General features: G+C 49.0%; 1 protein-coding gene across 1 annotated transcript in view; it reads right to left on the minus strand.

Moving 5' to 3' along the window:
* LIPE (lipase E, hormone sensitive type) overlaps positions 1-17,476 on the minus strand; it is a 112,045-nt gene that overhangs the window by 12,051 nt on the left and 82,518 nt on the right. Inside the window, exons 14-15 of the mRNA XM_076057480.1 lie at positions 15,582-16,423; positions 1,671-1,956 (exon numbers count right to left, since the gene is read on the minus strand). Of these exons, the coding sequence (XP_075913595.1) occupies positions 1,671-1,956; positions 15,582-16,423 (1,128 nt within the window). The remainder of the gene's footprint in view (positions 1-1,670; positions 1,957-15,581; positions 16,424-17,476) is intronic.

The raw sequence follows: 17,476 nt of genomic DNA on the forward strand, positions 1-17,476 counted from the left end.
GGTGAGTAGTGGTGATGGTGGTAGTAGTGGTAGTAGTGGTGATGGTGGTAGTAGTGGTGATGGTGATGGTGGTGGTAGTGGTGATGGTGGTGGTAGTGGTGATGGTGGTGGTAGTGGTGATGGTGGTATTGGTGATGGTGGTGGTAGTGGTGATGGTGGTAGTAGTGGTGATGGTGGTGGTGATGGTGGTAGTGGTGATGGTGGTGGTAGTGGTGATGGTGGTAGTAGTGGTGATGGTGGTAGTGGTGATGGTGGTAGTGGTGATGGTGGTGGTAGTGGTGATGGTGGTGGTAGTGGTGATGGTGGTAGTGGTGATGGTGGTGGTAGTGGTGAGTGGTGGTATTAGTGGTAATGGTGGTAGTGGTGATGGTGGTGGTAGTGGTGATGGTGGTAGTGGTGATGGTGGTGGTAGTGGTGATGGTAGTAGTGGTGATGGTGGTGGTAGTGGTGATGGTGGTGGTGGTGATGGTGTTGGTAGTGGTGATGGTGGTGGTGATGGTGGTAGTGGTGATGGTGGTGGTAGTGGTGATGGTGGTGGTGATGATGGTGGTAGTGGTGATGGTGTTGGTAGTGGTGATGGTGGTGGTGGTGGTAGTGGTAGTGGTGATGGTGGTGGTAGTGGTGATGGTGGTAGTGGTGATGGTGGTGGTAGTGGTGATGGTGGTGGTGATGGTGGTGGTGGTGATGGTGTTGGTAGTGGTGATGGTGGTGGTGATGGTGGTAGTGGTGATGGTGGTGGTAGTGGTGATGGTGGTAGTGGTGATGGTGTTGGTAGTGGTGATGGTGGTGGTGGTGGTAGTGGTGATGGTGGTGGTAGTGGTGATGGTGGTGGTAGTGGTGATGGTGGTGGTAGTGGTGATGGTGGTAGTGGTGATGGTGGTGGTAGTGGTGATGGTGGTAGTGGTGATGGTGGTGGTAGTGGTGATGGTGGTGGTAGTGGTGAGTGGTGGTCAGTAGTGGTGAGTGGTGAGTAGTGGTGAGTAGTGGTAGTAGTGGTGATAGTAGTGGTGAGTGGTGGTGAGTAGTGGTGGTTTTGTGCATCTCAATGATAATGGGCACCAGACTCTCTCTCCGTGTCTCTCTCTCTCAGTGTCTCTCCCCCCGTGTCTCTCTCTCCGTGTCTCTCCCCCTGTGTCTCTCTCCCCGTGTCTCTCCCCCCGTGTCTCTCTCTCTCCGTGTCTCTCTCTCCGTGTATCTCCCCCCGTGTCTCTCCCCCCGTGTCTCTCTCTCCGTGTCTCTCACCCCGTGTCTCTCTCTCCGTGTCTCTCCCCCCGTGTCTCTCTCTCCGTGTCTCTCCCCCCGTGTCTCTCCCCCCGTGTCTCTCTCCCCGTGTCTCTCCCCCCGTGTCTCTCTCTCCGTGTCTCTCCCCCCGTGTCTCTCTCTCCCCGTGTCTCTCTCCCCGTGTCTCTCTCTCTCCCCCGTATCTCTCTCTCCCCGTGTCTCTCTCTCCCCGTGTCTCTCTCCCCGTGTCTCTCTCCCCGTGTCTCTCTCCCCGTGTCTCTTCCCCCGTGTCTCTCTCCCCCGTGTCTCTCCCCCCGTGTCTCTCTCCCCGTGTCTCTCCCCGCGTCTCTCTCTCTCCCCATGTCTCTCTCTCTCCCCGTGTCTCTCTCTCTCCCCGTGTCTCTCTCTCTCCCCGTGTCTCTCTCTCTCCCACGTGTAACAACCCCCACCTTTCCCGCCGCTCCTCCTCTTCCGCTCCTCCTCCTTTGCCGCCGCCTCCTCTTCCTCCTCCTCCTCCTCCTCGTCGTCCTCCTCCTCCCCGTCGGCCGTGAGCAGGGCCTTGATGGCCTTGCCGCACATCACGGTGGCCCGTCGCGTCTCCACGCTCATCGGGGCCAGGCTCAGGAACCCGTGCGGCAGCTGGGGAACCACGCTGAGGCTCACCGGCAGGCCCAGGGCCACGAGGCGACGGGCCAGAGACACGGAATCGTCCAGCATTGGGTCCATCTCGCACGCCTGGGACACACGCACACACACACACACGCGTAGATACAGTGTCAAAGTGTCTCTAGCCGTAGACTTCAATGTCAAAGTCTCTACCCGTAGACTTCAATGTCAAAGTGTCTCTACCCGTAGACTTCAATGTCAAAGTGTCTCTACCCGTAGACTTCAATGTTAAAGTGTCTACCCGTAGACTTCAATGTCAAAGTGTCTCTACCCGTAGACTTCAATGTCAAAGTGTCTCTACCCGTAGACTTCAATGTTAAAGTGTCTCTACCCGTAGACTTCAATGTCAAAGTGTCTCTACCCGTAGACTTCAATGTCAAAGTGTCTCTACCCGTAGACTTCAATGTCAAAGTGTCTCTACCCGTAGACTTCAATGTTAAAGTGTCTCTACCCGTAGACTTCAATGTCAAAGTGTCTCTACCCGTAGACTTCAATGTCAAAGTGTCTCTACCCATAGACTTCAATGTTAAAGTGTCTACCCATAGACTTCAATGTAAAAGTGTCTACCCATAGACTTCAATGTTAAAGTGTCTACCCGTAGACTTCAATGTTAAAGTGTCTACCCTTAGACTTCAATGTTAAAGTGTCTACCCGTAGACTTCAATGTTAAAGAGTCTACCCGTAGACTTCAATGTTAAAGTCTCTACCCGTAGACTTCAATGTGAAAGTGTCTCTACCCGTAGACTTCAATGTTAAAGTGTCTCTACCCGTAGACTTCAATGTTAAAGTGTCTACCCGTAGACTTCAATGTTAAAGTGTCTACACGTAGACCTCAATGTTAAAGTGTCTACCCGTAGACTTCAATGTCAAAGTGTCTCTACCCGTAGACTTCAATGTTAAAGTGTCTCTACCCGTAGACTTCAATGTCAAAGTGTCTCTACCCGTAGACTTCAATGTTAAAGTGTCTACACGTAGACTTCAATGTTAAAGTGTCTACAATAGACTTCAATGTTAAAATGTCTGCCCATAGACTTCAATGTTAAAGTGTCTACCCATAGACTTCAATGTTAAAGTGTCTACCCATAGACTTCAATGTTAAAGTGTCTACCCATAGACTTCAATGTTAAAGTGTCTACCCGTACACTTCAGTGTTAAAGTGTCTACACGTAGACTGCAATGTTAAAGTGTCTACCCATACACTTCAATGTTAAAGTGTCTACCCATAGACTTCAATGTTAAAGTGTCTACCCGTAGACTTCAATGTTAAAGTGTCTACCCATAGACTTCAATGTTAAAGTGTCTACCCATAGACTTCAATGTTAAAGTGTCTACCCATAGACTTCAATGTTAAAGTGTCTACCCATAGACTTCAATGTCAAAGTGTCTCTACCCATAGACTTCAATGTAAAAGTGTCTACCCACAGACTTCAATGTTAAAGTGTCTACCCATAGACTTCAATGTTAAAGTGTCTACCCATATACTTCAATGTTAAAGTGTCTACCCTTAGACTTCAATGTTAAAGTGTCTACCCATAGACTTCAATGTTAAAGTGTCTACCCTTAGACTTCAATGTTAAAGGGTCTACCCATAGACTTCAATGTTAAAGTGTCTACCCGTAGACTTCAATGTTAAAGTGTCTACCCATAGACTTCAATGTCAAAGTGTCTCTACCCATAGACTTCAATGTAAAAGTGTCTACCCATAGACTTCAATGTTAAAGTGTCTACCCATAGACTTCAATGTTAAAGTGTCTACCCATATACTTCAATGTTAAAGTGTCTACCCTTAGACTTCAATGTTAAAGTGTCTACCCGTAGACTTCAATGTTAAAGTGTCTACCCATAGACTTCAATGTTAAAGTGTCTACCCATAGACTTCAATGTTAAAGTGTCTACCCGTAGACTTCAATGTTAAAGTGTCTACCCGTAGACTTCAATGTTAAAGTGTCTACCCATAGACTTCAATGTTAAAGTGTCTACCCATAGACTTCAATGTAAAAGTGTCTACCCATAGACTTCAATGTTAAAGTGTCTACCCATAGACTTCAATGTCAAAGTGTCTACCCATAGACTTCAATGTCAAAGTGTCTACCCATACACTTCAATGTTAAAGTGTCTACACGTAGACTTCAGTGTTAAAGTGTCTACCCATAGACTTCAATGTTAAAGTGTCTACCCATAGACTTCAATGTTAAAGTGTCTACCCATAGACTTCAATGTTAAAGTGTCTACCCATAGACTTCAATGTTAAAGTGTCTACCCGTAGACTTCAGTGTTAAAGTGTCTACACGTAGACTTCAATGTCAAAGTGTCTACCCGTAGACTTCAATGTTAAAGTGTCTACCCATAGACTTCAATGTTAAAGTGTCTACACGTAGACTTCAATGTTAAAGAGTCTACCCATAGACTTCAATGTTAAAGTGTCTACCCATAGACTTCAATGTTAAAGTGTCCACCCATAGACTTCAATGTTAAAGTGTCTACCCGTAGACTTCAATGTTAAAGTGTCTACCCACAGACTTCAATGTTAAAGTGTCTACCCATAGACTTCAATGTTAAAGTGTCTACCCATAGACTTCAATGTTAAAGTGTCTACCCATACACTTCAATGTTAAAGTGTCTACCCATAGACTTCAATGTTAAAGTGTCTACCCATAGACTTCAATGTTAAAGTGTCTACCCATAGACTTCAATGTTAAAGCGTCTACACGTAGACTTCAGTGTTAAAGTGTCTACCCATAGACTTCAATGTTAAAGTGTCTACCCATAGACTTCAATGTTAAAGTGTCTACCCGTAGACTTCAATGTTAAAGTGTCTACCCATAGACTTCAATGTTAAAGTGTCTACCCATAGACTTCAATGTAAAAGTGTCTACCCATAGACTTCAATGTTAAAGTGTCTACCCATAGACTTCAATGTCAAAGTGTCTACCCATAGACTTCAATGTCAAAGTGTCTACCCATACACTTCAATGTTAAAGTGTCTACACGTAGACTTCAGTGTTAAAGTGTCTACCCGTAGACCTCAATGTTAAAGTGTCTACCCATAGACTTCAATGTTAAACTGTCTACCCATAGACTTCAATGTTAAAGTGTCCACCCGTAGACTTCAATGTTAAAGTGTCTACCCATACACTTCAATGTTAAAGTGTCTACCCGTAGACTCCAATGTTAAAGTGTCTACCCATAGACTTCAATGTTAAAGTGTCTACCCATAGACTTCAATGTTAAAGTGTCTACCCGTAGACTTCAATGTTAAAGTGTCTACCCATAGACTTCAATGTCAAAGTGTCTCTACCCATAGACTTCAATGTAAAAGTGTCTACCCATAGACTTCAATGTTAAAGTGTCTACCCATAGACTTCAATGTTAAAGTGTCTACCCATATACTTCAATGTTAAAGTGTCTACCCTTAGACTTCAATGTTAAAGTGTCTACCCATAGACTTCAATGTTAAAGTGTCTACCCGTAGACTTCAATGTTAAAGTGTCTACCCATAGACTTCAATGTTAAAGTGTATATCCATAGACTTCAATGTTAAAGTGTCTACCCGTAGACTTCAATGTTAAAGTGTCTACCCGTAGACTTCAATGTTAAAGTGTCTACCCATAGACTTCAATGTTAAAGTGTCTACCCATAGACTTCAATGTAAAAGTGTCTACCCATAGACTTCAATGTTAAAGTGTCTACCCATAGACTTCAATGTTAAAGTGTCTGCCCATAGACTTCAATGTTAAAGTGTCTACCCATAGACTTCAATGTTAAAGTGTCTACCCATAGACTTCAATGTTAAAGTGTCTACCCATAGACTTCAATGTTAAAGTGTCTACCCATAGACTTCAATGTTAAAGTGTCTACCCGTAGACTTCAGTGTTAAAGTGTCTACACGTAGACTTCAATGTCAAAGTGTCTACCCGTAGACTTCAATGTTAAAGTGTCTACCCATAGACTTCAATGTTAAAGTGTCTACACGTAGACTTCAATGTTAAAGAGTCTACCCATAGACTTCAATGTTAAAGTGTCTACCCATAGACTTCAATGTTAAAGTGTCCACCCATAGACTTCAATGTTAAAGTGTCTACCCGTAGACTTCAATGTTAAAGTGTCTACCCACAGACTTCAATGTTAAAGTGTCTACCCATAGACTTCAATGTTAAAGTGTCTACCCACAGACTTCAATGTTAAAGTGTCTACCCGTAGACTTAAATGTCAAAGTGTCTACCCGTAGACTTCAATGTTAAAGTGTCTACCCATAGACTTCAGTGTCAAAGTGTCTCTACCCGTAGACTTCAATGGTAAAGTGTCTACCCATAGACTTCAATGTTAAAGTGTCTACCCATAGACTTCAATGTTAAAGTGTCTACCCATAGGCTTCAATGTTAAAGTGTCTACCCATAGACTTCAATGTTAAAGTGTCTACCCATAGACTCCAATGTTAAAGTGTCTACCTATAGACTTCAATGTTAAAGTGTCTACCCATAGACTTCAATGTTAAAGTGTCTACCCATACACTTCAATGTTAAAGTGTCTACCCATACACTTCAATGTTAAAGTGTCTACCCATACACTTCAATGTTAAAGTGTCTACCCATAGACTTCAATGTTAAAGTGTCTACCCCTAGACTTCAATGTTAAAGTGTCTACCCATAGACTTCAATGTTAAAGTGTCTACCCATAGACTTCAATGTTAAAGTGTCTACCCATACACTTCAATGTTAAAGTGTCTACCCATAGACTTCAATGTTAAAGTGTCTACCCATAGACTTCAATGTTAAAGTGTCTACCCATAGACTTCAATGTTAAAGCATCTACACGTAGACTTCAGTGTTAAAGTGTCTACCCATAGACTTCAATGTTAAGGTGTCTACCCATAGACTTCAATGTTAAAGTGTCTACCCATAGACTTCAATGTTAAAGTGTCTACACGTAGACTTCATTGTTAAAGTGTCTACCCGTAGACTTCAATGTTAAAGTGTCTACCCATAGACTTCAATGTTAAAGTGTCTACCCGTAGACTTCAATGTTAAAGTGTCTACCCATAGACTTCATTGTTAAAGTGTCTACCCGTAGACTTCAATGTTAAAGTGTCTACCCATAGACTTCAATGTTAAAGTGTCTACCCATAGACTTCAATGTTAAAGTGTCTACCCATAGACTTCAATGTTAAAGTGTCTACCCATAGACTTCAATGTTAAAGTGTCTACCCGTAGACTTCAATGTTAAAGTGTCTACCCATAGACTTCAATGTTAAAGTGTCTACCCATAGACTTCAATGTTAAAGTGTCTACCCATAGACTTCAATGTTAAAGTGTCTACCCATAGACTTCAATGTTAAAGTGTCTACCCATAGACTTCAATGTTAAAGTGTCTACCCATAGACTTCAATGTTAAAGTGTCTACACGTAGACTTCAATGTCAAAGTGTCTACCCGTAGACTTCAATGTTAAAGTGTCTACCCATAGACTTCAATGTTAAAGTGTCTACACGTAGACTTCAATGTTAAAGAGTCTACCCATAGACTTCAATGTTAAAGTGTCTACCCATAGACTTCAATGTTAAAGTGTCCACCCATAGACTTCAATGTTAAAGTGTCTACCCGTAGACTTCAATGTTAAAGTGTCTACCCACAGACTTCAATGTTAAAGTGTCTACCCATAGACTTCAATGTTAAAGTGTCTACCCACAGACTTCAATGTTAAAGTGTCTACCCGTAGACTTAAATGTCAAAGTGTCTACCCGTAGACTTCAATGTTAAAGTGTCTACCCATAGACTTCAGTGTCAAAGTGTCTCTACCCGTAGACTTCAATGGTAAAGTGTCTACCCATAGACTTCAATGTTAAAGTGTCTACCCATAGACTTCAATGTTAAAGTGTCTACCCATAGGCTTCAATGTTAAAGTGTCTACCCATAGACTTCAATGTTAAAGTGTCTACCCATAGACTCCAATGTTAAAGTGTCTACCCATAGACTTCAATGTTAAAGTGTCTACCCATAGACTTCAATGTTAAAGTGTCTACCCATACACTTCAATGTTAAAGTGTCTACCCATACACTTCAATGTTAAAGTGTCTACCCATACACTTCAATGTTAAAGTGTCTACCCATACACTTCAATGTTAAAGTGTCTACCCATAGACTTCAATGTTAAAGTGTCTACCCCTAGACTTCAATGTTAAAGTGTCTACCCATAGACTTCAATGTTAAAGTGTCTACCCATAGACTTCAATGTTAAAGTGTCTACCCATACACTTCAATGTTAAAGTGTCTACCCATAGACTTCAATGTTAAAGCGTCTACACGTAGACTTCAGTGTTAAAGTGTCTACCCATAGACTTCAATGTTAAGGTGTCTACCCATAGACTTCAATGTTAAAGTGTCTACCCATAGACTTCAATGTTAAAGTGTCTACCCATAGACTTCAATGTTAAAGTGTCTACCCATAGACTTCAATGTTAAAGTGTCTACCCATAGACTTCAATGTTAAAGTGTCTACCCATACACTTCAATGTTAAAGTGTCTACCCGTAGACTTCAATGTTAAAGTGTCTACCCATAGACTTCAATGTTAAAGTGTCTACCCATAGACTTCAATGTCTATGCGACTACTACTACTGATGATGATGATAATAATATTATTCATAATAAAAGACAAAATAGTTCACTACTTTAGCCCCACACCGTTGGTGGTGTTGTTGTTGAAGAGTGAATCCACAACATTCACAGTTTTGAGTTGTACCGTGACGTTTCGCTGGTAAATACATCCAGCATCATCATCAAGAGGCAATTCGCCAGAATGGTAAAGCCCTCTCCACTTGCTCCCGGTTTTATATAGGAGCAGCAGCAGGGTGACGTCATGATTTTAACTCATATCAGGTGCAGTGATTAGAGGCGGAGAGGGGGGGGGCGGGTATTGTAATTATATAATCGATTGGCAATCAGTCAATGGTTATGATTAGTAATGAGTTGTAGATTAGTAATTAGTTGTAATGTGTGTTAGTGATTACACGCTATGTTAGTAATCCGTTAATTAGTATGCGTTTCCCCTATAAGGAATTGTAATGTACATTATTTAATAATAACGCTTCCAGGCCGCACTAAGCCTGTAGCTGTCAGAGTGATAAAAAGTTATCTCTATTCCTCTCAATTTCAATGGATTCTCTAATTAGTCTTTGCCAGTAGTAATTCGTTTTACACAACACTTCAACGTCATCAAAATCAATTGAGTGTCCTTGTTGACAAGCATGTTCTGCCACTGCCGACAGTTGTGTTTGAGACAGTTTAATATTTCTCTGATGTTCTTTTAGTCTTACGCTGATGTTATGTCCCGTCCGTCCAATATAGCATCTGCCACATAAACAATTAATCCGATATGCACCTTCTGTTGATAGTTTAGGTAATGCGTCTTTAGTGCAAGATACAAGTTTTTGAATTTTGTGTACTGTACCAAATCTTACTGTAATGTTTTGCTTTTGCAAAACACACGGGCTAATTTGTCAGTTACTCCTGAGATATATGGGATTTTTATTGTTTTAACAATCTGATCGCTTTCAGCAGTGTTGCTTTGCGATCGTGATTTGGCATTCAGTGCTCTGTTAATTTGAGCATTATTGTAGCCATTCCGTCGTAGTGCGTCTTTAACGTGTTTGATCTCTCTCACTAGACCCTCACCATCTGACACCGTTTTAGCCCGATGTATGAGCGTCTTGATAAGAGAGGATTTCCGAGCTGGATGATGATGATGATGCGAATCTGCATTCAGATAGGCATCAGTGTGCCTTTGCTTTCTGTAAACGCTGTGTTATTTAAAATATCAAGGAATGGGAGTGTGTTATTCACCTCCATTTCCATGGTGAACTGGATGGCCGGGTTTTGTGCATTGAGATGATTTAGAAAATCATTAAGTGTACCTTTACCATGTGGCCAGACAACCAAAGTGTCATCCACATATCGAAACCAAAAGGATGGTTTCAATGTGCTCGAGGCAAGTGCTCTTATTTGAAAAGTTTTCCACGTACAGATTTGCTATAGCAGGGGATAAAGGAGAGCCCATTGCTGCTCCTTCCTTTTGTTTAAAGAAATCCCCTCTCCATAAATCGTTCACTTAGTGCGGCCTGGAAGCGTTATTATTAAATAATACACATTACAATTCCTTATAGGGGAAACGCTAACTAATTAACGGATTACTAACATAGCGTGTAATCACTAACACACGTTACAACTAATTACTAATCTACAACTCATTACTAATCATAACCATTGACCGATTGCCAATCGATTATATAATTACAATACCCTCCCCCCCCTCTCCGCCTCTAATCACTGCACCTGATATGAGTTAAAATCATGACGTCACCCTGCTGCTGCTCCTATATAAAACCGGGAGCAAGTGGAGAGGGCTTTACCATTCTGGCGAATTGCCCCTTGATGATGATGCTGGTGATGTATTTACCAGCGAAACGTCACGGTACAACTCAAACATTGTAAATGTTGTGGATTCACTCTTCAACAACAACACCACCAACGGTGTGGGGCTAAAGTAGTGAACTATTTTGAGTCTTTTGCCAACGTGACACTTTTTTTTTGCCGCTTGGCCGTGTCGGGTGGTGGAGGGTTACGACACACATTTATAAATAACGCGATCTAACTCCAAAAACTTTTATTATGAATAATGTTGGTCGCGAAAGCCTACATGTTAAACTGATAATAGTATTACTGATGATGATACTGCTACTGATGATGATGCTACTGATGACGCTTCTATTACTGATGATCCTGCTACCACCACTCACCACCACCACTCACCACTCACCACCCACACTCACCACCCACACTCACCACCCACCACTACTCACCACCACCACCCACACTCACCACCCACACTCACCACCACCACTACTCACCACCACCACCCACACTCACCACTCACATTCACCACACTCACCACACACACACACTCATCACACTCACCACCCACACTCACCACCCACCACTACTCACCACCACCACCCACACTCACCACCACACTCACCACCACACTCACCACCCACACACACTCATCACACTCACCACCCACCACCCACACTCACCACACTCACCCACACCACCCACACCCACTACTCACCACCCACCATACTCACTACACTCACCACACTCACCACCCACCCACACTCACCACACTCACCACCCACCACGCACACTCACCACACTCACTACACTCACCACACTCACCACCCACTCACCCACCACTACTCACCACTACTCACTCACCACCCACACTCACCACCCACACTCACCACCCACCACTAACCCACCACTACTCACCACCACACTCACCACCCACCCACCACTACTCACTCACCACCCACACTCACCACCACACTCACCACTCACCCACCACCACACTCACCCACACCACCCACACCCACTACTCACCACCCACCACACTCACCACCCACACTCACCACCCACTAACCCACCACTACTCACCACCACCCACACCACCCACACTCACCACCCACCACTCACTCACCACGACTCACCACCACACTCACCACCACCACCCACACTCACCACACTCACCACCCACACCACCCACACCCACTACTCACCACCCACCACACTCACCACTACTCACCACCCACCACACTCACCACCACTCACCACACTCACCACCCACCACTACTCACCACCCACACTCACCACACTCACCCACTCACCACACTCACCACACACACTCACCACACTCACCACCACCACCCACACTAACCACACTCACCACCCACACCCACCCACCACCACTCACTCACTCATTACACTCACCACACTCACACACTCACCACCCACACTCACCACACTCACCACGTACACTCACCACACTCACTACACTCACCACACTCACCACCAACTCACCCACCACTAGTCACCACCCACCTCACCACTACTCACTCCCACCACACACACTCACCACCCACACTCGCCACCACACTCACTCACTCACCACACTCACTCACCACCCACACTCACCACCACACTCACCACTCACCCACACCACTCACTCACTCACTACACTCACCACCACACTCACCACACACTCACCCACACCACCAACACCCACTACTCACCACCCACCACACTCACCACCCACACTCACCACCCACACTCACCACCCACACTCACCACCCACTAACCCACCACTACTCACCACCACCCACACCACCCACACTAACCACCCACCACTCACTCACCACTACTCACCACCACACCCACCACCCATACTCACCACCCACCACCCACACTCACCACCCACACTCACCACCCACACTCACCACCCACACTCACCACCCTCACTCACCACCCACACTCACCACCCACACCCACCACCACTCACCACCCACACTCACCACACACACTCACCACCCACACTCACCACCCACACTCACCACCCACACTCACCACCCACACTCACCACCCACACCCACCACCACTCACCACCCACACTCACCACACACACTCACCACACTCACCACCACCACCCACACTAACCACACTCACCACCCACACCCACCCACCACCACTCACTCACTCATTACACTCACCACCCACTCACCCACCACTACTCACCACCCACACTCACCACACTCACCACTACTCACTCACCACACACACTCACCACCCACACTCGCCACCACACTCACTCACTCACCACCCACACTCACCACCACACTCACCACTCACCCACCACCACTCACTCACTCACTACACTCACCACCACACTCACCACACACCACCCACACTCACCCACACCACCCACACCCACTACTCACCACCCACCACACTCACCACACACACCACCCACTACACTCACCACACTCACCACCACCACCACCACCCACACTAACCACACTCACCACTCACCCACCACCACTCACTCACTCACTCCACTCACCACCACACTCACCACACACCACCCACACTCACCCACACCACCCACACCCACTACTCACCACCCACCACACTCACCACCCACACTCACCACCCACACCCACCACCACTCACCACACTCACCACCCACTAACCCACCACTACTCACCACCCACACTCACCACACTCACACACTCACCACCCACACTAACCACACTCACCACCCACACCCACCCACCACCACTCACTCACTCATTACACTCACCACACTCACCACGCACACTCACCACACTCACCACGCACACTCACCACACTCACCACGCACACTCACCACACTCACCACCCACACTCACCACACTCACCACCCACACTCACCACACTCACCACCCACACTCACCACACTCACCACGCACACTCACCACACTCACCACCCACACTCACCACACTCACCACGCACACTCACCACACTCACTACCCTCACCACACTCACCACCACCCATACTCATCACCCACCACCCACACTCACCACCCACACTCACCACCCACCACTACTCACCACCCACACTCACCACACTCACCACGCACACTCACCACCCACACTCACCACCCACACCCACTACTCACCACCCACCACTACTCACCACCACCCACACCACCCACCACACCCACCACCACTCACCACACCTCACCACCCACTAACCCACCACTACTCACCACCACCCACACTCACCACCACTCACCACCACCACTCACCACTACTCACCACCATCCACCCCACCACACACCACCACCACACTCACCACCACGCTCACCACCACGCTCACCACTCTACCATCACGCTCACCACTCAACCACTACACTCACCACTCACCACTCACGACCACAGTCACCACCACCACCACCACCACACTCACACCACTCCACCACCACACTCACCACTCACCACCCACCACACACTCACCCACACCACCCACACCCACTCACTCACCACCCACACTCACCACACCCACCACTCACTCACCACACTCACCACCCACACTCACCACCCACCACACTCACTACTACACTCACCACCACACTCACCACACTCACACACTCACACACACACCACCACCATCCACACTAACCACACTCACCACCCACACCCACCCACCACCACTCACTCACTCATTACACTCACCACCACACTCACCACACACTCACCCACACCACCCACACTCACCACCCACTAACCCACCACTACTCACCACCACCCACACCACCCACACTCACTACCCACTAACCCACCACTACTCACCACCACCCACACTCACCACCACTCACCACTACTCACCACCCACCACACTCACCACCACTCACCACTACTCACCACTACTCACCACCACCCACACCACCCACACTCACCACCACCCACACCCACCACCCACCCACTCACTCACCACTCACCACCCACCACCCACACTAACCACACTCACCACCCACACTCACCACCCATACTCACCACCCACACCCACTACTCACCACCCACCACTCACTCACCACACACACTCACCACCCACCACTACTCACCACCCACCACTACTCACCACCCACCACTCACCACACACACTCACCACCCACCACACTCACTACCCACACCCACCACCCACACCCACCACACTCACCACCCACACTCACCACCCACTAACCCACCACTACTCACCACCACCCACCACTCACCACACCACACACACTCACCACACTCACCCACCACCACTCACCACACTCACCACCCACTAACCTACCACTACTCACCACCCACACTCACCACACACACCACCCACCACTACTCACCACCACCCACACTCACACTACTCACCACACTCACCACACTCACCACCCACACCCACCACACTCACCACCCACACTAACCACTCACCACACTCACCACCCACTCACCCCACACCCACCACACTCACCACCCACCCACACCACCCACCACACTCACCACCCACTAACCCACCACTACTCACCACCACCCACCACTCATCACACCACCCACCCACACCCACCACCCTAACCACACTCACCACCCACCACACCCACCCACACTCACCACCACCACTACTCACCACCACCACCCACCACTAACCCACCACTACTCACCACCCACCACACCCACCCACACCACACTCACCACCACTCATCACCACCCACACTCACCACACACTCACCACCCACACACACCACTCACTCACCCACACTCACCACCCACACTCACCACCCACCACTACTCACCACTCACACTCACCACCACACTCACCACTCACCCACCACACACTCACCCACACCACCCACACCCACTACTCACCACCCACCACCACTCACCACCACCCACACACCCACACCACACCACTCACCACCACCCACACCACCCACTCACCACACTCACCACTCACCACCCACACCACCCACACCACACTCACCACTCACCACCCACACTCACCACACTCACCACTCACCACACTCACCACCCACACTCACCACACCACTCACTCACTCACCACCCACTCACCACACTCACCACCCACTCCACCCACTCACCACACCCACCCACCACACCCACCCACACCACTCACCACCCACCACTACTCACCACCCACCACACCACACTCACCACCCACTCCACCCACCCACCACACCCACCCACACCACACCCACACCACCCACTCCACCCACTCACCACCACACACCACACCCCACACTCACCACACCACACCCACCCACTCACTCACCACGAGGTGTATCGGCGGGAGCCTTCGTAGCGCCCCGTCCGAGGCGAGGAGCGGCGACATCAGCGGGTTCAGGGTGAGCGGTGAGCGGTCCACCGTGATGGCGAGCAGGAGCTGGGGCGTTCGCAGGGGGGCGAACCCCGGCGGGAAAATCTCTCCGGATGGGAACGCCGGGAACCCTGGGAACGGGGGAAAGCCGGCCGGCTCGGCCGGCCCGGCCGGCTCGGCCGGCCCGGCCGGCTCGGCCGGCCGAGCCGGCGGTGGCGGTACTGGTGGTGGTAAAACACCACCAGCAGCACCGTCACCACCACCACCACCACCACCACCGTCGTCACCAGCACCACAGTCAACTCCACCGTCAACTCCACTATCGCCACCATCACCACCACCACCATCACCACCACCACCATCACCACCGCCACCACCACCACCAACTGCATCACCACCACCATCGCCACCATCACCACCGCCACCACCACCATCACCACCACCACCACCATCACCACCATCACCACCACCATCGCCACCACCATCGCCACCACCATCGCCACCACCATCGCCACCACCATCGCCACCACCATCGCCACCACCATCGCCACCACCATCGCCACCACCATCGCCACCACCATCGCCACCACCATCGCCACCATGTCTTCCATTTCCCGATCCGGAGTTGATGGAGGAGGTGTTGGAGCTGGAGAAAGTGGAAGAGGAGGAGGAGGAGGAGGTGGAGGAGGTGGAGGAGGTGGAGGTGGTGGTGGTGGAGTTGAGGACTCTGGGTATTTTTTGGGGCGTCTCTCCGGGGCTGATGCTGCTGCTGATGATCTTGCCGGGAGAGTGGTGAGCTGGGGGGAGATGGGGAGGGAGATGGGGAGGGAGATGGGGGGAAATGGGGAGAGAGATGGGGAGGGGGAGATGGGGAGAGAGAAATGGGGAGGGAGAGATGGGGGGAGATGGGGAGAGAGATGGAGATGGGGAGAGAGAGATGGGGAGAGAGAGATAGGGAGAGAGATGGGGAGAGAGATGGTGAGAGAGATGGGGAGATGGGGAGGGAGAGATGGTGAGAGAGAGATGGGGAGATGGGGAGGGAGAGATGGGGGGAGATGGGGAGAGAGATGGAGAGAGAGATGGGGAGAGATGGGGAGAGATGGGGAGAGAGTTGGGGAGAGAGTTGGGGAGAGAGTTGGGGAGAGAGAGATGGGGAGGAGAGATGGGGAGAGATGGGGAGAGATGGGGAGAGAGAGATGGGGAAGAGAGAGATGGGGGAGAGAGAGATGGGGAAAGAGATGGGGAGAGAGATGGTGAGAGAGAGATGGTGAGAGAGAGATGGGGGGAGATGGGGAGTGAGATGGAGAGAGAGATGGGGAGAGAGAGATGGGGAGAGAGATGGGGAGAGAGATGGGGAGAGAGAGATGGGGAGAGAGATGGGGAGAGAGATGGGGAGAGATATGGAGAGAGAGATGGGGAGAGATGGGGAGAGAGATGGGGAGAGAGATGGGGAGAGAGATGGGGAGAGAGATGGGGGAGAGAGATGGGGAGAGAGATGGGCAGAGAGATGGGAGAGAGATGGGGAGAGAGATGGGGAGAGAGATGGGGAGAGAGATGGGAGAGAGATGGGGAGAGAGATGGGGCAGAGAGATGGAGAGAGAGATGGGGAGAGAGATGGGGAGAGAGATGGGGGAGAGAGATGGGGAGAGAGATGGGGAGAGAGATGGGGAGAGAGATGGGGAGAGAGATGGGCAGAGAGATGGGGAGAGATGGGGGGAGAGAGATGGGGAGAGATGGGGAGAGAGATGGGGAGAGAGATGGGGAGAGAGATGGGGAGAGAGATGGAGAGAGAGAGATGGGGAGAGATGGAGGAGAGATGGGGAGAGAGATGGAGAGAGAGAGATGGAGAG

Source organism: Petromyzon marinus, chromosome 82 (assembly GCF_048934315.1).
Source record: "Petromyzon marinus isolate PM22_M1 ecotype Great Lakes invasive population chromosome 82, UKy_Petmar_22M1.pri1.0, whole genome shotgun sequence".
Classification (NCBI taxonomy): Eukaryota; Metazoa; Chordata; class Hyperoartia; order Petromyzontiformes; family Petromyzontidae; genus Petromyzon; species Petromyzon marinus.